Here is a 25,757-nt window from a genome sequence, read left to right as displayed (position 1 = left end):
CTCAAAAGTTTATGCGGACTTTTGAGTTAATTCGTTTGGGGTTCGGAGTAGGAGTCTACTCCGAGGGTGGGGGCTTAGGTTTCATCATCATCACCTTTCATCATTTCATTAATCATCAAGAAAAAAAATACGTCAGACATGGCTGTATGGGCATAGTTCCCTTTGCCTTACCCTTCGGGGAAAACCAAACCAAAAAAAAAAAAAAAAAAATTGTCCATGGACAACTTTGTTTTTTTTATTCATTGATTGATCGTTCATTCACCGCTGTTGTTTTCGTGGTGTTATTTTATAAATAAATACAATAAACGCGAAATAAATAAGCAAATAATGATGAACGCGCAGTATTTAGATTTAGTGCAATATTACTAATATCTCCAAATTGAGGGCTGAATTTACTGAAATAGTAGAAGCTATCTTTGTGCAATCTACCTGCACGGTCGGGTGTAATTTTCATGAATAATTATTGTGATTGGACTTATTGTATTATTTTGAAGATACGTATAGGGAGTAGGCGTAGCATAATGCGTAAAACGCACGAGTGCTTGTGACTCCGTGGCGTCGAACGTCCCGAGGATATTTTTGGTAAGTATCCTGTAGGTATGTAGATAATTATGATTCACGTTATCTTGAGCACATCCATTGTAGAGCAGAAACAAACAAAGCCAGCCGGTCCTGTTTGTGTTCCCCCGCTGCACAAACCATTCACACAACTTTGTGCAGTTTGTAAGACAGGGTAAGTATGTAGGCTATTTTAATCTTTTTTTGTTTTCTAAGATCATATCTAAAATAATGCGCCTAATTAGAACTAATTAACTAATTGATCTGGTCTTTTTAATTTGTTGTCTGTTCTTGTTTTCCTTTATTTTTACAATAATTGCTTTACAATTTGTTAAAGCTTATCTTTGTAGGTACTTAACTATTACAGTGAAGTAACTAACTTAAGGAAAAATAAATTTCCTGGAATGGTCTCTGTAAACAAACAATTAAAATCTTACAATATCATTTAAGTTTCAACTTATGATATTTACATTTAAAGGTTGTCTGGAAGAAATTGCTGCATGGGGCAATAAGGCCGCCTGTTGTCCCTCCCTTTCTGTATCTGGTGTCCATTGTGGTCAGTAAAGTTATAAGTAAATTGTAACTTTATTTTGCACTGTTCTACATCAACAACTTAATGCTGATTGTTCATTTAACCTTGAAGACCCTGAATTTCCAGATACAATGTCACCAAAACTCAAATTTTAAATAAAGTAGGCATGATATTAAAAATGGTATTGAAATGGGGAACCCCCATCAGCATCAATTTGTTCATGTAGAACAAACAGTGCAACTTTAAAGTTAGAATTTACTTATAACTTTAACTAACTACCTTCAAAGCATTCAGAACACAATTTATATAATAGAATAGAAATCTCTTTGCCCAAACATGCAAAAAAATTACAAGTACAAATATGACTTAATGTATTTTTGTTTGTTTTATCTTTTGAATAGAGAACAGGGAAGAAAGGGCAAACAAGTACAATACCTACAAACAAAAAATAAAACATACATTTATTTCTTAAAATTTAAATAATTTCGTTTTGGGTTTACACACAACCACATTCCCTAAATATTAAATACTACACTCTTTAATTAAATCAGCATTAACCATTCCATAATATCAAATATTTCCATACTTTAAAATCTACAATATTATCTGACATGTATGGTCAAGAGTAGTATGTACATACACTTTAAAACAATGTCACATTAGCTTTTTTGACAAATTAACCCATAAATCTCATTAAATGACAAATGTGATTGTGTGACAGGGTACTATAATGGGTATATGATATTGCTCGTGACTGTACCTATCTCTCTCATAATATCTGGCATGAATTATTTGACTGTCTCTATGTAGTTTTTCCTGATATTTTTTTAAGTTATCTAAATAGTTCTGAATATAATTATTAATAATTTTATAAGAATAAATAACTAAATAAAAATATTTAGTTGAGACTTTTGTAAAATAGTCTTAAACTATGTTAGTACATTTAAACTTTTTCATACTTACGGACTATACATACAAAAATTCACGCCTATTTCCCACCAGGGTAAGCAGAGACTATATAATTCCATTTACTTCGATCCTCACACACTTCTCTTGCTTCCTCCATATTCATCAATCGCTTGATACACGCACGCCGGTTCAGAGTAGATCGTACTAAACCTTTTCTAAGAACATCTCCAATTTAGTCAATGTAAGTCCTTCTAGGTCTTCCTCTGCCAGCCCTACCGTCAACTTTCGCTTTATATACCGCTTTCGCAATTCTATTATCCTTCATCCGCTCTACGTGTCCAAACCAACCTAACATTCCCTTCTCAATCTTAGACACTATGTCGTCTTTTACACCACATCTCTGTCTTATTACACTATTATTATACATAAATGCTTACAAAATAAAAACCAGACCTTTATCATTAGGCTTAATGGCAGATAATTGTATCATAATTACTTTTTATTGCATCTGAATTAGTAATTTTTCACCACACATTTCTAATTATCTGTTGTAATAAAACTAGTTTTAAATTACCACCTTTTAATTGATTTACATTTTTTTAACATAGAATACAAAAATAAGGTTCATCATATCCATCTTTGGACTTCATATCAACAGTGGCTGCAAGTTGTCTTTGATTAATTATTGCTCTGCCTACCCCATTAGGGATTACGGGCGTGAGTTTATGTATGTATGTAATACAAAAATACCTACATCGTTAGAACATAGCACTAGTGTCTCTCGTCTCTTTTATATTAAGCTGTGTACCGTTAATGCGAAAGAGACATATCTTCCATCTCTTTTGCACTAGTCGGTGTACTATATCTCTGTCCTGCTCTCATTCTATTCATACTAAATTATGTGTGGTAATATTTACCAATATCATGTCATATTTGCATATACCTAATTTGTTAATGTATTTGTCAATTGATTATTTAGGAGGCTGATATTTGTCCCACGCTCATAATTGATATCAGAGTAAACAGTCCATAAGTTGTCAGAATACTTACTTACCTGCCACTTTTGATATTTGTGTCTTAGATCAGCCCCCTTGCATTATCCCGTTTTTCACAGGGTCCGCTTACCTAACCTGAAGATTTGACAGGTCCGGTTTTTACAGAAGCAACTGTCTTACCTTCTAACCCGCGAAGGGAAAACCAGCCCAATACAGGTTAGGTTACATACCTCCGAAAGTGCTTTTTTTTTTTGCATTTCTCGGGAATTTGTGTTTTAGGTAAATACCTAAATTAAATACGATGAACTTTCATCGCAGTATTAGCCCACTAACACAGTGGGCTCGACCATTATAGACGGCGATACGGCTCACCGGCTCAAGTTGGTATAACAGAAAGCTCGGTGAGGTGTGCGTACTTAGTTCATCTTGCGATGGACCTCTGACTACCCCAGTTAGGATATAGTCGTGATCTTATGTTAGCTTCCATCACGATAGGCACGTAACTTAGGCACGTACTTCTGTCCCGGTTTCTACTTACTGATGTAAACTAAGTACGTAGTCGTTACATGAACCATGAGCGAAGGATCATATTCGCACCTATCTTCTTCTATCGTGTGGGTTGTGAGGTAGATCACCAACCCCATCAACCCTGGTGTCATGGTGCCAGGGTTACTATTGAGCCGCCAAAGGCCCCTGACATGGCTCACGTAACGAGTACTAACTTACGTCAGTAAGTAGTAACCGGCACCAACAGCACAGACTAATGCAGATAAAGCTAGACTTTTACAGATTAATCTATAAAAGGAGAAATTGACTGACTGACATATCAACGCACAGCCTAAACGGCAAAACGTAGGCACTTGAAATTTGGAAGGGACGTAGCTTAGGTACCGTAGAGGGAATTCCCGGAATTCCCATGGGAACGGGAATTAGGGGGAAAATCCTTTTGTATGAAAAATCTAAACCGCTTAAGTTAGACGCTTGGCATGCAGGTACCTTAGTTAACTTAAAGCTTAGTTGCAACAGGATATTTCAAAAATTCCCACGGAAACGGGAGTTAGCGGGAAGAAACATTTGTATGAAAAAATCTAAACTGCATAAGTTAGATGCATGAAATTTGATATGCACTCCCACACACACAAAGATCTCTCTTTTATAACACGCCACGCGGACGAAGTCGCGGGCAAAAGCTAGTGCAAATATAGAGAAGGAAGCACCGCATATTGTTACACCACTAGCGTCTGCGCCACTAGTCAAAGAATTATGTTTCAACTCTGGCTGGTGACTGGATTGTCAGCATCAGCTATAGCTCTCCCTGACCCCTACTCCTTAATGATACATGTTATGTCACTTTTGCCCGCTCCAGTAAACTTTGTACTGGGAAATATTCTCAAAGCGGAAATGTTCCTGTTGTAAAAACTCTTCAATAGTAAGGACACTGGCTGGTTTTTTGGCAAATTCTTTTGTCTTATACTCTAATCCTGAGGATCTAATGAGGAGCTCGGTAGCGCAGCGGTAAACGCGCTCGGTCTGCGATTGTTGAAGTTAAGCAATTTTCGCAAAGGCCGGTCATAGGATGGGTGACCACAAAAAAAAGTTTTCATCTCGAGCTCCTCCGTGCTTCAGAAGGCACGTTAAGCCGTTGGTCCCGGTTGCATTGGCAGTCGTTAATAACCATCAATCCGCACTGGGCCCGCGTGGTGGTTTAAGGCCATCCATAGGGAAGGCCCGTGCCCCAGCAGTGGGGACGTTAATGGGCTGATGATGATGATACTCTAATCCTATCTGCCTAAAGGCTAGGTAATAAAGCCCATTTTACATAACTTTTGCGCCTTTTTACTGTCGGGAACGGCAAAACACTATTTGCACGCGGGCCCATTGACTCGAGAGTCAATATTTGTTTACTCATACGTTTTACGCACGTGTTGTGACGAAACGTTGTGACGATCGCCATGAAACCAAACCAGTACAGTCGTAAATACATCTCTATCAAGAATTTACCTTTTATTAGGTTACACTGTTTGCGTTATGGATGAAACTTTTAAAAGTATTGGTACGATGACGAATGAACGAATAGTTCATGTTCGTAAAGAACTGTTTTCTCTTATATTTGTTGATTACGTGTTGTCTATTCTTATCTAGGGTAGGTAGGTACATCGATAAAATAGGATAATTTCCAACTAGCACATCAGTTAATTTTTACTAAACGTCAAAACACGAAATTACTATAGAATTTGTATGAAAAAGCAACCTGTGACGTCATAGAAAAACGTGACAAAATGTCGTCGTTTAATTATTAAAATTCATAAATAAGTTAAATAGAAACAAGAAAACGTTTTGTGTCTCCTTTAGATCTGTCTTTATTTATTGATCAGAATTTCATAATTTATCTGTGACCTGGGAAACTAACTAACCAATTATTTCTGGGCAGTTTCTTATGTCGCTTCATTCTTCATTCAACATACAGTCATGATCAATATCATGTACCCACTTTAGAACCCTGTCGCACTATCATATTTGACACTTACGGTTTAATTTGTCAAAAAAGTTAATGTGACATGGTTTCAAAGTGTATACATATTAATACTCGTGACGTGACCATACACGTATAATAGGTACTTTCCGAAGCGGTAGGATTGGAGTGGCCAATGTACTGAAATAAACTAGAAATATTCTCGAAACAAAACGGTTGCTTTATTTTTTTTTGGAACTTTGTTAGTTTTGAAATTTTCCTTTACGGCCTTAAGTCTTACATTAATTTTTCAAGGGTAGGGTACTTGACCGGGTTTCTAATAGATGATCCTAGTACGACTGTAGGCCCGTCAATAATCGTAATCCATTCCCTGGGGTTGGGCCCCACGTCGCATGCGCGCGGGGCCCCCGTGCTCCAACGCTCCACCGACTAGTGGAAACCGTAAATCTACTCTATGCACCCTGCCCTTATAATGGTTAATTCTAGGGCGGCTTACTAATGGCGTTAGAGCTCAGAATAATTCATAATTCATAATCATTAATTCTCAATAAAAATGGTATTACAGTTTGCAGTTGGTCAGCATTTAACATTTGGTCTACATTTTTAGTTATTTAAATTATAACATGCAAATAGTAATAAAATATAAATGAAAGTAGTATCTGTAAGGCTTCTCAGTTATTTGTTTTATTGAGATAGATAAATAGCATTAAAAGTTTTAATAAAAACACCACGTGCTAATCTAAAGTTGGTGAAAATTACTCTTGTCTTGAAATTCGTAAGGCCCTCATGTTTCAACTATTGTGTCTCGAAATCTCGGCCTTAGGAGGTTAAAGTACCAATCTTTAATTATCCAAACAGCGTCATGCGTCAGCGTCATGTGAGTCATGTCAGCCTATGGCGGCTCAATAATAACTCTTGACACCAGGGTTGATGGGGTCGGTAATCCACCTCACAATCCACACGATAGAAGAAGATCTAAACAGCGCATGCAAATGCAATGAAACCCACATCATGAATTTCCTCTTAAATTAAAAACTGTTCATAGATAAACAACATTTTACCTGTCAAACAACAATATAGAGCTACTCCGGAACAAAGGGAACCTTTCCTTACATTTCTCAGTTTTTTCCGATGCCATTTGCATTATACAGTGTCCAGCCTTTTTTTGTGAGCCCTTAGTACCCTGTCCGTAACATTGTTCTACTGCAGTAAAGGGAAATTTTAAAAGTTTTGGGAAATAATGAATTATAACAAACGAAATTTCTAAGCAGTACGATACAGTACCGAGGCGTGGGATCGGGTCCGGCAGGTAGATTTCTCTCAAGCTCATGGGTTTGCCAGAGATACTCAACATTCGATGCAACGTGCGCTCTCAGATTTTCCACTTTCTAAGTTTTATGTGGCATTTTTGCCGTTGGCTTTTCGTGCTTATAAAGCAAGTCTATAAAACTTTGTAATTTCGTCAAGGTTGCTTCTTCATCGTCCAACTAATGTACATACATACATAAATGAACTCACGCCCGTAATCCCCAATGGAGTCGGCAGAGCCACAAGTAATCAATGACAAGTTGCAGCCACTATTGATTGGAAGCCTAAAATGGATATGATGAACCTTATGCTGATAACCGATCAGCCTATCATTGCCTCTTTATTGTCCAATTAATGTACATACATACTTTCATAAAATCGCCCCAGTAATCCCCAATGGGGTCGGCAGAGCCACAAGTTTTCAAATAAAAGTTGCAACTTATTTAATATGATGAACCTTATGGATAACGGATCAGCCTATCGCCCATAACATTAGTCCATCATGTTAGAAAGGACAAAATCCCTCTGTCGGATTTAATACGATATATCCGGGAAGACAAGTAGATGAACTTTGTTTTTTTTCGCTCCCTAACAAACATTTTTTTAACCAGTTTTAACCAAAGTCGTTTGTAAACGATAACTTTTAAGTGCATCTACATTAACACCTGTCTAGAATTCGAGTGTATAAAAACATTGATGTACAGTCATGAGCAATATCATGTACCCACTTTAGAACCCTGTCGCACTATCATATTTGTCATTTAATGAGTCTTACGGTTTAATTTGTCAAAAAAGTTAATGTGACATGGTTTCAAAGTGTATACATATTAGTACTCGTGACCGTGCTTCCTCGTTGTATAAAACCGTCTCTAAACACGTTTAGTAACAAATATATGACTATAATTACTTGTTATAATATGTAACATATTTGGTATAACATACAATTGAACGAATTGTTTAAGATTGAACAGTTTGGCAGGCAATGACATTTACAACAAGGGACGGCGGGGTGCAGCCGAACATACCCTGTGCGAACTTATTGTCCCGTCAATAGATGCCTCTTCCATTCACTGGACAGCAAATGTAGGTACCTGCGCTTTAACTGCGGGCAGGTAATGTGTTTTAAACCATAAAGTATTATTCCAAACAAAACCATAAAGTTATTATTCTCTTGCAATTATTCCAAAATGGAACCATTTGGATGAAGCATAGAAAATGCCAGAAAATAATTTTAAAGCCCATGTTAAGCATACTTCATGGGATAAAAGCTTAAAATTAGATTAATGCTTACCAAAACGATAAACATGTCTGGTATCAATGTTCCTCTAAGTATTAAATAACTTATATGTGTACTTATATAAAGTATGTCTTGCTGTTCAGTTTCTTGTCATTTATTCTCAGCCAAATGCGAAATGACGTAGATTCAAAGAATGTAAAATTGACCTTCAATATGTTTATCCATGATAATTTCGTTGAATAAATTATTTCGATTTCTGAAACATCGAAATAGCGTTATGAAAAACGCTAGGTCTTTTTTTGGCGGTTTTAATGTTACATAATTATAAGTCTTGTGTAAAATGGAAGTGAAATATTAGTTGCTACAAAATGTTTGTTACTTTTTTATTACCGCACCGGAAAGGACAGTTATCGTTTTCCCCAGATGTTCTGCGCATGTCCGTAGAGAATGGTAAAGTACGCAAGAATCAAGCGACGCTTGCTTGGGGTTCCTTGCTCATCCGATCTCCTAAAAACTGATGTGTACGAGTAATATTTGTATCTGGGTTGTTTAGCCTTATCTGGCATATTTAAAAATACAATTACATTTATAAATATCGCTATATTTTATTCGATTTTTGAAATATCAAGATTATTTTGACGATTCGTAATGGAGAGTTCGTACCTAACTCAAATCACTTTCTAAACCCACAGCGGGCATGAATCACTGATTGCTAAACACTTCCGTAAACACGCTGTTTCGGAGATTCCTTTGTTGACTCCAGCTCGGCATAGATAAGAGCTGTGTTCAAACGAACCATTTTTTTTTTGTTAAAATCTATATTGTTGAATATCCCGGCCGGTTTGGGCACGTGGTGTTTTTGTAGGACGCTATGCGTCTACGCATTAATTGTAAAGTAGGCTTTCTTCACTTATGATACCTTATGATAGATTAACTTATGATAGATTTTGATATTGTGTATGGACTTTCGATATTGCCTGAAAGAAAAGTAAAAAATTCGTATCCCAGATAACAAAGAAGTGACGCTTTCTTCAAAAACGCAAACCATTCGTTATCAAGTAATCGGACGACTCGAAGGAGGAGGGTTCTTAATACTATTTACTGGAGCTACAATACGGGTTCGATAACTACGCCCTTCGCAGGATATAAGGGCAGCAAGGGAAGGCATCGATTTTCGGCACCCTCGCGAGGCGCGCGGCTTGGGCCCCGAGCGCGGGGGCGCGGGCACCGCCGCGACCTGCCTCACGCGCGCCGCCAACCCAAGGTCACGCACCGCATGTGCCACCGCACCCGAAATACAAAATCTCTAGAAATGGAAAGATGACACCCGTCCCTCTCCCGCAACCAGAATCCCTCTGCCGTCTCGCTCCCCCGTCCGGCCGTGAACGTGAAACGGCACTCAACTCGATACTGATTTCGATGATGTTGTTAGGGTTGATAGCACTTGACTCGATGGAATTCGCTGATAATCCTCCTGCATCCATTACCTGCTTGTTTATCTGACTAATTATATTTTCAACAAATTCCGATACCCTTCACCTGGTTTGAATGTCCCTTAAGGATCAAAGTAAAATTGCTCTTTGAAACATGAAACAATAGTCAATATGTATAGAATGTTTTTGTTTGTATAACATTAGCGCGTTGATAACTACTAATGACTTATAGAGAATGTTGTCATTATTATTTATCAATTAGTACCAAGAAATACTTTCGGCGAAACCTGTTGTCTAGTTTCCAACAAATGGCCGGCAGCCCTAATCATAGCAAACCTTATCTAAATTATGGAAAATTTTGGAATGCGATGTAGTGAATTGCTCTTTCGCTCCCGCGGGGGCGCGTATAGCGCTGTCTCGCTCGAGGGTTACTACCTAGAGCATTATGAAGAGGGGTGGTAGGGGCGCACAAAAGATTTTGGGATAGATTTTTTTTGCAAACTGCACCACATGAAATGGTCGAGTGGGACCATCAGTGCATCCGGCAAACTCCAACGTGCAACACGTATTTTTGTTAATATTTTTATTTAAATATAAACAATTTGTTTTGTTGTTTGAAAGTGTAATTCCGTGGTGTTTACTGCACGCTATGTTTTAACCGGGCTTCCTCGCACCAACTGATAAGTGCATCGTCGTCATTTGATGTGAGTAATCGATATGGACGCTCAATGTTTTTTTTTATCTTTGTATTCATGTTATTGTTTTTATAAAAATCACACGAGCATTTTATTTTAGAAAATAACGTGTTAAATTTTTACTTGGCAAGCTCCTCTCCTAGCTATGTCTATTTTCACTGTTAATAGTTTTATTTAAGTTTAAAGTTTTCCTGTTCATTTATTTAAATGTAAAGCGTATTTAGTTAATTAACAGTGGTATTTTATTGTAATTTTTAGCTGTAATTATGCGAAAATATAATTGAAATATTTAAGCGTCTTTCTTAACTTGTGATGCTAGCCCACAGTATGAATACCACTTTAGCAATGAAAATTATTTTAATTTAGGAAGTCATTAAGAAATGTACCATAGTTTACCGAAATTTTACGTGTCATTTGTGTCTAAATCAAGATTAAATACTTTTTTATTTGGAGACGAGGCTATCCAGGATATAGATAGGATATAATGAAACTAGGTCTGGGTCTAGGTGAGCCTGGCTCTCAGCGTTTACAATATGTCCGGCCAAGTAGTGAATGCCATCCGTCCAAATATATAATAAACTAGCTTTCTGCCCGCGATTTTGTCCGCGTGGGCATTGTTCCGGCCCCTTTTCATCCCGTTAGCGGATGATTTCCAAGATAAAAACTAACCTATGTTCTTCTCTAGGTCTCAAACTATCTCCACACCAAATTTCATCAAATCGGTTCAGCGGTGTAAGCTTTATGTAACAGACAGACAAAGTAATTTTCGCATTTATATTACATTACAATAAAATACAACAACAATTTATTGCACTTAAAATAAATATTTATAATAATATATTTATAGTAATATTATTAATATGCATTTTTTTTCAATTTAATATATTTAATGTTGTGTGTAGACGGCTTGGGTTGATAAGCAGCACAGATCTTCTTAATCTCCAGCCAAGACAAAAGGACTTTTGGATGATGAGTAGATAACAGTTGATTAATATTGGTAATAATAGTGTGAATTACACTCAATAAAGTTAAAATAATAGCAGGAAGTACCTGATGAGAGCGCTGAGGGGCCTCATCCCACCCCATTTGTCCGGCCAAGTAGTTAATGCCATCTAAGGCAAAAATAAAAAAAGTCATCAACAAAATAAAAAATATAACAGGAAGTATTTTCGTGCGTCGGTTTATGTCTTCTCTGGAAATAGCCTACCATCAGAAGCCACCAGTGACAGTTGTGCATCATTTCTACGTTCCACCACATAAAGTTCCTCATTTCACGCCATTCGATACATGCCATCCACCAAAAGATGCGCTTGCGTTTTTCATTTTATTTGTATGTCCACCAATTTTTGTTTTATCTTAACTACATTTTTAAATACTCGCGTTATTATTTTGTCTTCATCATTACTAACTTAAGAGCCACGCTCTTGTCGGCGTAGCATTCTCCATTTTAGTTTAAACGTTGTACCGGGTGAGAGCCTTCAGCGCTCCCCATTTGTCCGGCCAAGTAGTTAATGCCATCTGCGACAAATCTACGTCACGTCAAAAAAAAAACATTTTAGTTTTCGTTTCATTTATTTTTCATACCATTTTAACGTTGTTTAAAGAAAGCTTACACGATCTATGTTTTTTCTTTTTTGAATTTTATTTTCAATTATTATTCTTTTTAATTTGTTAACTTTAGTTTCTACTTTTTATTATCAGTGTTGTGTGCGCCTATAATTGGCAGGCATACCGGAACTTTTCCTATGTGTGTTTTATTTTGTGTTTGTGTATGTACTGTTGTTGATGCACCATAATAAATAAATAAATAAATACTTTTTTAGGGAATAATAGGACAGTGGTTTCCCTCTTGCCTTCCGCCCCGCAGTACTCTGTCTGACACAAGTGGGATGGCGCCCAGAGAAATCTATTTCAAAGCCGTACTAGGATTCCTGTCCTCCGCCACTGAATAGTACTGACAGTTACTACTGCCCTCTCTCGGGTTCCACGTTACAGTTCCTGTGACTTGGCCCTCCCTTCCTTCTTTATTTTGTCTTAAATAATTGAAAATTATTCCGAAACCATTACATTTGGTAATTATAAACTAATGGCTATTACCGTGGATTCCCTAAAGATCTACATATTAACAATTATAATTTGCAAATGTTAGAGCACTTTGTATTGACAGTAAATGTTCTATATTATCGTAAATTATTCAAATATATGGCTTCAATTGAATTTAAACGAACTTGTAGCCTATAATTTTGGATACTACTGAAACAGGTGTCTTGTGTCATCTATAAATTAGTCGTTATAATGACGTAACAGAGGGCTCTACTGTTTTTGGTATTAAGTGGATAAATCAGAACCCCAGAACCATAAAAGACGTACGGATACTACTTAAAAAATCTAGTTTGAGTTTGTACAGAAAATCCAAGTAAAACGTGTTCTTTTCCACGTTATTTATACTTATGCCTAACGGAACCATCTCCTTGTTCCAGGTCTCATGACTTGACGTCTTCTCCGCAATGACGTCATTCGCAAACCTGACGCAGTCGCTAGCGTCGAGCCTGCCGTCGACGTCGGGCGGCAGTAGCGGCAGCGGCCCGTCCACCAGTACCACCGAGCAGGACGACCCCCTCCACATGACGCATATAATCTGCAACCTGCTCGAGAACATGAACCGCCCGGCCGCCGTAGCCTCCACCTCCTCCGCCTCCTCCTCCACCATGCCCTACGACATCTGGGCGCTCCCCTCTGGCAGCTCGTACAACCCCGCCGCCCGCGACTACAGCTCGCAGTCCAACAATAACCACCAAAGCTCCACTAGAGAAGACAACTCCAGCGGCTCCCCCGGCACCTCGTCGTCGGTCTCCATCACTTGTTTCCGCTGCGACGAGCGCACGCCCACCATGCGCTGCCTCGAGTGTAACGACCTATACTGCCACGAGTGCTGCCACAAGGTCACCTCCGACTGCCAGCTCCGCGAGCACACGCTCCTCCCCATACACCAGATATCCCCCATCGGGGCGCGCCCCAACTCCGTTAGCCACGAGAAGGACGTCGTGTACTGCGAGCTTCATGGCGACCCCGTCAGGTTCTATTGCGACGCTTGCATCGTATTCATCTGCCAGGAGTGCACGCTGTGGGTTCACAAAGACCACAATTACACACCTATCAAGGGCGCCCTAGACATGTGCCGCGTCGGTGTCCTCCGCGCTATAGACGACACGAAGACCGGCACCAAAGCCATCAAAACCGCTATCGACCGCGCGGTAGCCATGTCTAAGGCTTACGAGAAGGAGTCTGCTGAAGCGAATATAAAGATAAGGAAGGCGATGCGATGCTATGCCCAGGCCATCGAGGACCGCGAGAAATATCTGTTGGATAAAGTAGAGAAAATGCGACAAGCCAAGATGAGCGAATTGACTGACCACATGAACACGTTACGAGGAATCCTCGCGGGCCTGGCTCACACCAACGAGACTTTAGTACGCAGCATGGACTCCGAGGGTCTGGACTTATTTATGGCCAAAGAGAAAGGTAGAGCTCAGGTTGATTACTTTTCCTGTATGTTCAAGAACATGTATATCGCAGAGGAGAGGATTATGTTTATACCGCCGAATTACGACTTGGTGGATCAGTTGAAGCGGCAGTGCGATGTTCAGTCAGCTCCCATAAGCAGCATGCCCCCCATTAACGCTGCGTCGATTCCTTCACGCCAGTCCCTGATGACTCTGCAGTCGTTGCAGACAGGCCAGCAGACGGCTCAGGCGGCTCAGGCGGCACAGGCTGCACAGGCGGCACAGGCTGCACAGGCAGCTCAGGCAGCACAGGCGGCGCAGGTGGCACAAGCCGCATATTCAGCCATAACAACGTACAACTTGTCAGCAGCGGCCAGCAGTTTGCGTTCAATGCCAGACTACAGTTCTCATACAAGATCTACGAACTTTTACGAGCAGAGTATTACCTCTAGCATTGCATTGGACTCAAATACTGTCAGGGGCATCGGGCAGGCGATACCGAGTTCCAGATTGCCGGTGTCAGTGAGACCGACAAGGAGCTCGATACCGGGGGTGCCCATGTTTTCCTTCGGCCGCGAGGGACAAGACGAGGGACAGGTCTCCAGACCATGGGGACTGTGCGTTGACAGAGAAGGCAACATCATCGTCGCCGACAGAAGGAACAATCGCATCCAAATATTCAACAGTCGCGGAGAATTCCGAACCATGTTCGGCTCTAAAGGCACAGGCCCAGGAGAGTTCGACCTTCCGGCGGGGATCACCACAGACACCATGGGTCGCATCATCGTCATAGACAAAGACAATCACAGGGTACAGATATTCACTTCTAACGGCAACTTCATACTCAAGTTCGGCTCGTTCGGCAAAGATTGCGGCCAGTTCCAGTATCCGTGGGACGTGGCCGTGAACACGCTCGGCAACATCTGCGTCACCGACACGCGCAACCATCGCATTCAGCTGTTCACTAGCGACGGCTCGTTCATCACCAAATTCGTGTTCGAGGGTGCTAACCCTGCAAAGATGTTGAAGGGGCCGACCACTCCGCGGGGCGTGTGCTTCACTACTTCAGGCAACATCATAGTGTCGGACTTCGAGAACCACCGCCTACTGATGGTGGACCCGACGCTGAGCAAGGTGATGATATGTGTGGGGCGCGAGGGGTCGGGTCTTGGGGAGCTGAACCGTCCATCGGGCATAGTGACGGACGACGAGGGCCGCGTCATCGTGGCGGACTCCAAGAACCACCGCGTGCTGGTGTTCACGGCGGAGCTGCGCAACCAGTGGTCCGTGGACCTCAAGAGTCCCGGGCTGGACGACAAGGACCGGCCCAGCGACGTGGCGCTCACCCCCGACGGCTACCTCGTGGTCCTCTTCGAGACCCTCCCGGACACCGCGCGCGACATCACATCTCACGGCAAGCAATACATCAAGGTATATTAATTATAACTATTACCTATTAAGATGATTTAACCGCATGGACCTAAGGTCCGTCGTATTTTATTTTATATTTCATTTAAGTTGTGATTTCTTTGATAATGTGCCAATTTTATTATTAACGTTTGGAAATATTTGAATCGAGCATAGCTTGTACGGAGAATTGGTATTTGCTCATAATTTACAAAAGTCATGTGCAAATGGAATTCTCCTTAAAATTCTTTCGATGAGTTTTGCGTTACCATAATAATTTGATTTTCGTTTCCGTATAGACTAGTCTTTAAGGACCAAACCTCATTGCAGTGTTAATTTACAGTAATCTATATAACATGTTAGCGACCATGTATAAATCCGCAGTAGTAGTGCTAGTATAGAGTAGCACTATCTCCACTATACTATACATAGTCGGAGCACTATTCCTATAGTCGATTATAAATCTGTCCAGTCCGATAACTCTTACGATTCGTGAACCGTTAGTGAAAACTATAAATCGTGAAGATTATAATTATATAGAGGATCACATTGTGATGTAAAAGATGTTTTTATGTGAGATAATTTAAAATGACTTGAAAAGTATTTTTCCAAAATGTTACTTTTTGCGTTTTTTAACCTGATTAATAAACGAGTGCAGGCGTTGAGATGTATTCTTATCGTAAGTTATTTTGCGTATTCGTTTAGGTATATATTTTTATTGGATGTTGGCGTATGGCACGCTGTTATGATAGGTAATAGTTAGTTTCTAGTTGCTCGAATATTTCCGTATACTCTATTTCGTTCGCGAATGGATGGGAGGGGAATTGAGGTGTAGCAGAGCAAGGAAATCAATGCAATAAAACTTTGAGACTGACTTTAGAAGACTGTCTTAAAGACGTTGGAGCGGCACACAGCAGCGGCCGGACGGTCACCCGACCACCCGACCGCCCGACTTGTAGGGCGCGAGGTTTCTACCAAAACTTAGAGTCGACGCGATGGCCGGCGGACGGCGGTCGACCGTCGACCGCGTCGCGTCCCGATGCAAATAACTTTGGTTATGTGTTAGAAACGTGATAGTTTTATTTTTGCGATGAATTATAAATCGTTCTTTTTCGTTAAATCTATTATTATAGAATCCTTATTTTGACTGCCTGGCTAACTTGATCTTATTATTTTAACGTTATAAGAACTGAATAATATTCTCAAATGTAGTTTTGTAGGATACAATCACGGAGGTGTTATATTATTTTATTATTGTCCGCTTGTTTAGTGCGCCACATGTGTACGTGTAGGGCGTGCGCATGGCATACCTGCGCACACGAGGTATCGTGTAATTAGTTGCAGTAATACACGACGACGTTCTCGGGACTTGTCTTTAAATTAGTTAATTGAATAGATATTCTTCTATATATTGATAATGTTTATTAGCTAATATCGTGTGGCTCGTATACAAAAATCTTGTATTAGTTCAAATATTGTAGCGAAATTCTCTTCTAAAATTTATAAATTGATTGCATAATCTATTTTAATGTAATGGTTAGGTAATGTAATGTCGTTTACAGGCGACGGTGAAATGTGTTCATTCAGTATGTGTTCACTTACTTATACTATTTAATGTAAGTTTAGTTGCATGCTTGGTGCGTGAATGCACGTGAGCACCCTAGTTGAGTAGCGCGCGCCGCCGCGGGCGCGGGGCTTGTGTGGCGCTTTGTATGCCCCTATGTGTACGTCTTATTATTGATAGTTACAAGTATTTTATTAGATATGTGATTAACCACATAGTTAGCAACAAGTTACCTAAACGAGCACGGAGCGGTCCGCAGAGTAAGTGGCATATAAAACTAAATAATAGCAATATTATAATCACACTTGCACATTTAGTCACACTGTGACAGGTACTACGTTATATTACTGCCATCTATACAATTAATTATATTAACATATATTTTAAATAGCATAATCGTATATCCGTTATAGTGTGGATAAATTAGATATGTACAGCATATAATACATGTAGCTGGTCACTAATATTTATTTTTAAATGTCACATTAATAGTTATGGTTTGCTTTCTATACATTTCCTACTCGTATCGTTACTGCATATTAGATGTGAATATTATAAATACAGGATCAGGTTAATGTTAACACGTTAATTTACAGTGTAAGGTAGTATGTAGTGTGGGCGCCCGGCCGCGCCACGTCCCGCCATCTGTTAAGTTTGGTCAATTAGTTTCTTGTGCCCATTTTGAGCTTAAACGTAGCCAATCGTCCCCCAAGCCGCGGCCGGGTGCGACACAGTTAGCGAATCCCCCATTGAAGCATAATGTTGCTAAATAAATTAAGGTCTAAACTAAACTAACGATTTTCACCTTTGTACTTAGAGTTAAGGTAGCATAGTCTCACAGAAATATTTCGTTAACTGTAAGTGGTATCCTATCGTGTAAACACTACCGCTTCAAACAAAAATTTTCGAGTGAAGAAGTGAAGTGAAATCATAGGTGTAGACTAAGGAACTGATTTGAACCGTATCGACTGGATAATGAGTCTGAAATTAATGTTAGAGTATTGGATAAGAGAAAATTATTGTTTGAAGTCAAACTACAATTAGGAGGTGACTTGAACGTTCGGACGTTTCATTTCTTCATTAGAATAGGAGCGACATTGGCGAGTGTGGTCTTCGCGCGACACGGGTATCAAGCCTGTAGAAGCTGCCGACTCCCAAATTGAACGATAATCACAAACCCCCCCACATCTGCAGATCAGATATTGACGCAGACCCGGCGACGCCCACACCGTCCGTGTGCACAGAGCTCAATATTTGTATGCAGTGTATTGCGTCTTGACAGTGAATTGACAAATTACGAGAAATAATTACTATGATTTTTCATATCAGTTATAAATAACGCAATTTAAGTTTATTTCTTATTCAGTGCCATTTTAAAAGTATTACGTTATTTTCAAAATAATGTGTTGCATGAAATGCATTTCTTTACTATATGTATTCAAAGAAAACCTTGAAGTCAAATTTGAAATAATATTTTATTGCTGACAACGAATCTCATAATGTAATGAACCGTTGGCCCTGCTCGCGGGCAGCGGCCGCCAGGTGGATTTGCAAAGCAAACTCCGGGACCGGTGTTGTTATCCCAACTGGTACATTCGAAGAACAGTATCAGTTATAAAGCTAATCAGCCCAATGTTTTTTTTATTGTAATGAATTTATCTTTCATTTCATAGGTCAGTTTTCATTTGATGAAGTGTTAGGTAGCAACTACCTCCTCGCGTGAGAGAATGTAGGGCGAATGTCAGCTTAGTTGAGAGTTCCGCCTCGCCACTTCATCAAATGTAACATTACAATGTGGATAAAATCTGCCTACTTATTTCTCCCATCAGGTGTTGCTACTGTTGAGTGTTCTTAAATTTTCAAATTTCAATCAAAACTGCCTTTTTGCATCTGGTGGCTTTTCTTTTTCGTAACTCATCCTTCAGACGGGATACACTCCACGTTGCTCCACATTTTCCATTCACACACACATTCCATTGCGGGTTGGTGGAGGTGTTTTTACGGCTAATAGCCGGGACCAACGGCTTAATGTGCCCTCCGAAGCACGGAATCATCTTACTTTTTCGGACAATCAGGTGATTCAAGCCTGAAAAGTCCTTACCAAACAAAGGACAGTCTCACAAAGTGATTTCGACAATGTCCCCATCGGGAATCGAACCCGGACCTCCAGATCGTGAGCCTAACGCTCTAACCAGCTCTAGCAATTTATCACAAATTTTAGCTGGACAGTATGGAGAACTGACAAAATTTAGTAACACTCAACGGTGCTGCGCCTACATTTGAGCTTCTAGTTTTTATCCTCATTGCATGGAATTGAGGCTTGACATTGTAGTATTCTGCAATCGTAAACCTGATTCAGCTATAAGCTACAGTAAGCATTACTTAATATTTAAACAGTTCATTTAAATTGTATGAGTTGGTTATGTTTTTAAAATTTTTTGTTACTTTTTTGGCTTTGCGGTCGTATCAAAAATGTACATGTTGGATTCAAATGTGAATCGCACTTGTAAAGTGGATGGAGAGGAACATCATTACATTACCTGGTTGATAGGACCGCAGGGTCGAGAATGGATTCGATCGTGACAACGCGACGTACTTTGTGAGCCCTGCTAGTTGCTGGCAGGAAAATCGTAATTTTGTGATAGGTACAATAAAATTGACAACTTAATATTTGATAATTTTTGTACAAGTTTTCGATGTGAACGAAAAACGGTTACATCAGGATTACGAATGATATTCAAAGCATTTCATCTTATCAGAGAGAACACCTGAAAATATGGTACAAAAGTGTATGGAATGAGTGCGGAGTGAGACGCAACACGGAAACTGCATAATATTAATATAATTATGAGATTTTAGTGAATTGTATTGAGCCATTCTCGTGCTATTTTTGTAACGTTAACTAGGCGCTTGTGTTGTGTTTAGTCTTAGTGTAATCGTTAGCATGTTGTTCCCTGCGCTGCGCACAGCCTGCGCCGGCGCACGTCGGCCGGGCCGAGTCAGAGCCGCGCAGGGGGTAGCATGCTACAATAAATATCATTAAGATGTAGTATTTTTGTACGGCCGCGCGCGGGGCGCGGGGCGCGGGGCTCGGGCGGTGCTGGGTGGTGGCTCGTGACGTCACTGCGGCCCGCGCGCCGCGCGCGGCCATTTGCTAAGGTTAACCACACCTACCTCATGTAATAAAAGTAAGTTTATTTAAGACTGATCGAAATTAATGTAACCGGTGGTGTAATCACCGTAGTAGAAGCCTGTTGTCTACTAGTAATATTAATTTGTAGCTGTATTATGTATGTTTCAGTTTGAGTATATCCAAATTTAAGTTGTAATCGACGAGTAATATCGCACATTTTACTAAATTTCAGTTTTTTATCCGTGGACAACAGTGTTTTTCTTTTACACCTAATTCTATGTATCTTATGTTAAACTTCTGAAATATTGTTGAAAGAAGACTGAAATTTTATAAATGTTCCTATATTTTAATTTAGAATAATTTACTGCCTACCATATTTTCATTTACATTATGTTTACCGTTTCCCTGGTAATCATTACTTTAAATTCTTATAATCTTATCAATTGTGTATGACGCTATATATGTCATGGAATTTTTGAAATTTTTAATGGAATTTTGTATGAAAAATTAATCAAGTGATTGATAGAAATTGGTCTTTTTATTTCGATTGCCCTTATCTTCCTAAAGTTAACACACAAATGAAGCAAACAAAGTTAATACACTCTAAATATACATTGCTAGTCAAACAGCTAATCACATAATATTACTTACTGAATATGAACAGTATTGAAATATGTAAACTCAGTTCTACTTCCACTGCTTTCACATGAGCCGCAAATACTAAGTACCATGTACCTGCAAAGAACAATCCGAACATAGTTGGCGAAGAGTAGGTGTAGGTCTATACTATACACCTCTGCCTACCCCTTCGGGGCTAGAGGCGTGATGGTATGGCTATGGTGTTAACAATCCGAAAACCATAACTCCAAAAACGAAGGAAAAACAAGTATATACATACATTTACTCTCTCCTATTTCCCACCGGAGTAAGCGGAGACTATGGAATTCCATTTGCTTCGTCCTGACAAACTTCTTTTGCTTCCTCCACATTCATCGATCGTTTCATACTTACACGCACGCCGGTTCAGAGTAGATCGTACTGAACATTTTCTAAGGACATCTCCGTCCTAGGTCTTCCTCTACCAGCCTTACCACCAACCTTCGCTTTATACCGAAGACCAAGTATTCTTTATACATACATATAGAAGGGAAAAACAAAAATAATAAGTAATCAAAGGTTTTTAATTTAAGTACATACTACTTCGTACGTATATAAACCAAAAAGATTCGAATTCTAGTCGTTTCTGTAAAATGAAGTTGTCAAATCTTAGCGAGCGAAAATATTTGTGAGTTGATTGTGTTCAATCGGCTTCAAATAATAAAAAAATCACGTAAGTATGGGCCATCAAGTGAGCGCGATATTCACGGGGTTAGGCAGGTTCTTCGAATATCCCGTGAAGAGGAAACCGATCTGCTTTTACAGGCAAGAGGACTTCACTGCAACGGGTAAGTACCTACATACTTACCTTATATTCTTAACAGCCCAATAGGCACAATAAACGCGCTACGCTAATTATATAGAAGACTTCGTCCGATAGAGACAGCGGATCCTATCTACGCAGATAAATGCTGTATCGCCATTGGTCAAAGCCCTTGATATAATTTGCGGTTGTAGTGCCGCGGGGGCAGATTTGTAAATTAGGTACTTACCTATTCACTCTGCAAATTTAAAATATCAATATCTTCATGCTGTTCAGGGAGCGATTGCAAACAGAACAATTTTAGCCGCTTGTCTTCCCGGGTATGTCGTAAAATCCGATAGAGGGATTGTGTCCGTTCCAACATGATGGACTGTTATTATGGGTGACATGTGATAAGCTGATTCCTTGTCACCATAAGGTTCATATCCAACAACTTCGACTCAATAGACTTCGTATCAATAGTGACTACCTTGTGGCTCTGCCTACCCCACAAGGGGCCACGGCCCCGCTAAAAATAACATTGTGACTCAAACCATTTTGACGTGGTATCAGGGGAACCGGTGAAGAAAGCCACCGCAGTGGACACGCACCCGCAGACCGACTATGACAAGCTGGTCGACTTGTTCTACAAGCGATTGGCTGAACAGCGCCAGTACAACCAAGTATTTAATAATACAATTTTACCAACTTAATAGAAATCCATTAAGTAGTTAAATAAAAAGTCTGCATGTAGGTAGATCCCACTACCGTGCACAGACCTAATTACACCGGATGGGAGGGGTGTTGTGTTCCAAAAAAAATATGTTGCCGTATTTACTACCCCCTCCGGTTGATTAAGGGGATGCCTGTGCCAAGCAGCGGGACGTATATAGGCTGTTTATGATTATGCCGTAGGTGGCAACACTTTTACTTCCTTTTTGTGTGCAAATGTAGGTAGGCAAAAATCTAATTAGTTCAGTGGTCGGAAAACGGAAGTTGTTTTAATTATCGAGCAATAAATACCGGCGTAATCGCACAGATATACTTACCAAGAACTTATAGTGTTTGACAGAATCATGGATAGTAAAAGTAGATACTCCACTCCATTGCTTTAACATTCATATGTAAGTAGTGTAATATGTGTGGGTAGTTCTTCGAACACCGGAAGCATAGAATAAGGATTTAATGCTACGTAAAGAACGGCAACTCTCCGCTCCCCATCGGCGTCTGAGCTTGGCTTACCTCAGCCCCCTCGAACATTATGTATTTCTAGTTTAGGCTTGAATCGTACGGGCGTCAGACGTGACACACATAGATGCGCGTGTACAATATCATCAATGTGTAGTGTCTCTGTAAAACGAAGTTGTTTGTGTGATGTGTCCGGGGTGTGCCGGAAGTCGATAGCGTGAACGCAAAAATATCCTAGATTTTTTTACAAATATCCAGAATACTTAGAACTTATATGTGTGACGCCAACTTACGTAGATAAGTTGTAACAATGTATTTGCAAAAAGACAAAGATATTTTTGCGTTAAACGTAATGAAATCGACTATCTATTCAGAGGCGGAGGACAGGAGTCCTATTACGGCTTTGGAATAGACTACTCTGGGCGCCATCCCACTCGCGTCAAGCAGAGTACTGCGGGGCGGAAGGCAAGAGGAAAACCATTGCTAAAAAGTAGCATGGATAATGCTACACCGACAAGAGCGTGGCTCTTAAATTAGTGATGATGATGTAATGAAATCGACCACCGGTGTTCGAAGATCTACCTAAGGCGTTATATGTGGTGTGCGTACTGTGCGTAGGAGATGAAAGACCAGGACCGGCGGTGGAGTATGCAGAAGGTGGTGCAGCGGTTCCCGGGGTGGAACGAGGTCACCATCGCCAACCTGCACAGCCTGTTCCTGCTGTTCGACAACCAGACCAACGGCATGCTTGGTTTCGACGACTTGTTAGTACATTTCATATAATTACCCTCAAATAGGATAGTTTCCGACTAGTCAAATCAGTTACTTACGACTAAACGTCAAAACACAAAGTTACTACTTATGTCAAATTTATGAAAAAGCAACATGGAACGTTTTTTAAGCAAACTGTCATAGAAAAACGTAATAAGTTAAATAGAAAAAGAAGAGTTTTTTGTCACCTTTAGATCTGTCTTTATTTAGTACTTAATCTTTACGAATAATAAAGTACTCTCTCTCTCTCCTTGGCATTTATTATTCCCATCTGATGGTGGGGTCTGCCTACGAATAATAAAGTACGAATTTCTTATTTTATCTTTGACCTAGGAAACTACCCAATACGGCTTCTAAACGTTTTTCTATTCTGCTCCGCACCACCCAAATCACCTATTACACCCACCTGTCCGTCGGGCTAGATGCGTCAGGGTCACGGGTGGTTACTATGGTCACTTCCCACCTTATTCTATGACTAAGGCCGAAACTGCTCTTGAGCTAGATTCCCCCCCCCCCCCCATGGAATGACCCATTTGTAAAAGCTACGATACGAAAATACCTAGGGTTAAGGATTATTAGTTTACGAGGTTGACGGTGTAAATTGTATGTATAGTGGGGCTGTGCTGGAGAGCTTGGGTGACGAGAGTTCCATGGAGACTCGCAAGGAGAAGTTCACGGCCGCCGACACTGACAACGACGGATGGATCACCTACGACGAATTTCTATCGGTAATGTCTCTTTACTTCTCTAACGGTAGTCGTCTCTATAGTTAGAGACGATATAGCCATCTAGTGCTGCAAAGGACTTTAGGCTTTTAGCCCTAAATTTCAGCCTACCGAGTCCTTTTTGGGACTAGACCAGTAAAATAGGGCTTTAAAAGCTTCGTCATTTTAAAAAACTTTTAGCCATTTTTAAAGTAGTAGGCTTTAAAAAAGCCTATAGCCTTTTTAATGTAGTAGGCTTTTAAAAAGCCTATAGCTTTTTTTAAAGTAGTAGGCTTTTTGGGACTGGAGTCTTTATTATCATTTTTTAGTAAAAGCCTTTTTACCGATTTCAAAAAAGGGAGTTATCAATTCGATACGTATGTATATAATATTACTGGAGCTACATAAAATTCACACATGATATTGGCCTTAAAAATCGGTTCTTCTGGCGTAAGTAATTTGTATGGGGCTGACGGGACGTGCTGTTACGTATTACTATAATTATTAGACTATTTCCATACTAATTGATAGTAAGAAGTTATTTTCAATATTCATAGTTAGTTAGCTAGTTGTGCAACAATAAATCAATTTTTCACAGTGTTTGTGTAGGTATATATGTTTTTAAAGTTTGTTGTACCCACCCACACTTTTACTTTTTTTTACTTGAGAAAGGGACTGTATGTATAGCCTAAATAACCTTAAGGTCTAAGAGCTTCATAGGCTTTTTGAGCGTCTTATTTTATTAAATTAGTCTTAAACAAGGTTAGGCCTTTTTAAGGCCTTTAGGCTTATAACCAATAGGCTTGAATAGGCTTAACCCTAGCCTAGCCGCAAGTACTAAATGGCTTTATAGGTTTTTAGCCTACTAAGCTTTTTATTTAACAGTCTAGTCTTAAAATAGGGGCTAAAAGCCTAAAGTTCTTTGCAGCACTATAGCCATCTCTAACGGTAGACGTCTCTAACTATAGCCATCTCTAACGGTAGTCGTCTCTAACTATAGCCATCTCTAACGGTAGACGTCTCGAACTGCAATGGCCTCCTCGATCCAATGAACAAATTGAATGTCATAAGACGCTCCTGAGAGTTCTAATCCTGATTCCCATATTACATATATTGTATTGGAGTGGTAGACGTATAACTTCCGCGGTCCGGATTGATATTTTATACATAAGTATGTCGGTGGCCAGATCTTAGAATTGATCATACATGATGTTTTCGACCATTTCATGAAATGTTCACATAGCCAACTTAAGTTGACCATATCTTTAAAACGTCAACGTTTAACTTTCAAATTCATTCACATTTCATATTCATTCACATGAAATATGACCATTTCATGAAATGATCGAGCACATCATGAAACGACCAATTCTAAGATCTGGCCACGACTCACACCCGTAAACGCCCTAATGGCAGAGACACAAGACAAAGGCAATCGTATTTCTTTCAGTTGGTATACAACTTCAGCGCTCCAGAGGGCACCCGACTGACGGGGCTGGCAGCGCTCTGCAACGAGGTTGCAGAGAACATACAGTTCGTGTCCAACCTCACTGTGGGCGAACAGCTCGAATACGGACTGTTCTAACTTATTCAATTACTTATATTTTGCTTTTACTTATTCGACATACATTATACTTTGCTTTTGTAAAGTGGACTTTTATTTACAGTGAGTACATTTTTAAGATACGTACAGTCACGAGCATTAATATACACTTTGATACCATTTCACATTAACTTTTTTGACAAATTAAACCGTAAGTCTCACTAAATGTCAAATATGATAGTGCGACATGGTTTTAAAGTGGATACATGTTATTGCTCATCACTGTACGTGTACGGCCGCGTACGTCCGTTATGTAAATACATTTATATGTTTGCACAAATATATAAATGTATCTATTTGTGATTCCTAATGGAGTTGGCAGAGTCCTTTCCCGTCTCGGTACGA

The 25,757-nt window shown here is 39.8% G+C and overlaps 2 protein-coding genes and 1 long non-coding RNA gene across 3 annotated transcripts in view; all 3 read left to right on the top strand.

Annotated features, from left to right (window-relative positions):
- Positions 1-20,276, top strand: part of LOC126374250 (uncharacterized) — a 131,882-nt gene extending 111,606 nt beyond the window's left edge. The window contains exon 2 of the long non-coding RNA XR_007567419.1: positions 18,690-20,276. This is a non-coding gene — a long non-coding RNA (uncharacterized LOC126374250). The remainder of the gene's footprint in view (positions 1-18,689) is intronic.
- Positions 247-20,276, top strand: LOC126374152 (protein wech). Its single transcript, XM_050020621.1, has 2 exons — positions 247-582; positions 12,621-20,276. Exon 2 carries the CDS (start codon positions 12,648-12,650, stop codon positions 15,081-15,083), a length of 2,436 nt encoding a protein of 811 aa, XP_049876578.1. The 5' UTR covers positions 247-582; positions 12,621-12,647; the 3' UTR covers positions 15,084-20,276.
- Positions 20,277-21,083: 807 nt separating this feature from the next.
- Positions 21,084-25,394, top strand: LOC126374234 (uncharacterized). The gene is made up of 5 exons (XM_050020745.1): positions 21,084-21,192; positions 21,720-21,829; positions 22,953-23,098; positions 23,719-23,833; positions 25,260-25,394. The coding sequence occupies exons 1-5, from the start codon at positions 21,084-21,086 to the stop codon at positions 25,392-25,394; spliced, it is 615 nt and encodes a 204-aa protein (XP_049876702.1).
- Positions 25,395-25,757: the final 363 nt, after the last annotated feature.

The sequence above is a fragment of the Pectinophora gossypiella genome, chromosome 17 (genome assembly GCF_024362695.1).
Source record: "Pectinophora gossypiella chromosome 17, ilPecGoss1.1, whole genome shotgun sequence".
NCBI classification, from domain to species: Eukaryota; Metazoa; Arthropoda; class Insecta; order Lepidoptera; family Gelechiidae; genus Pectinophora; species Pectinophora gossypiella.
Note: the sequence above shows the minus strand (reverse complement) of the source record. Positions and strands in the feature narration are given on the sequence as shown.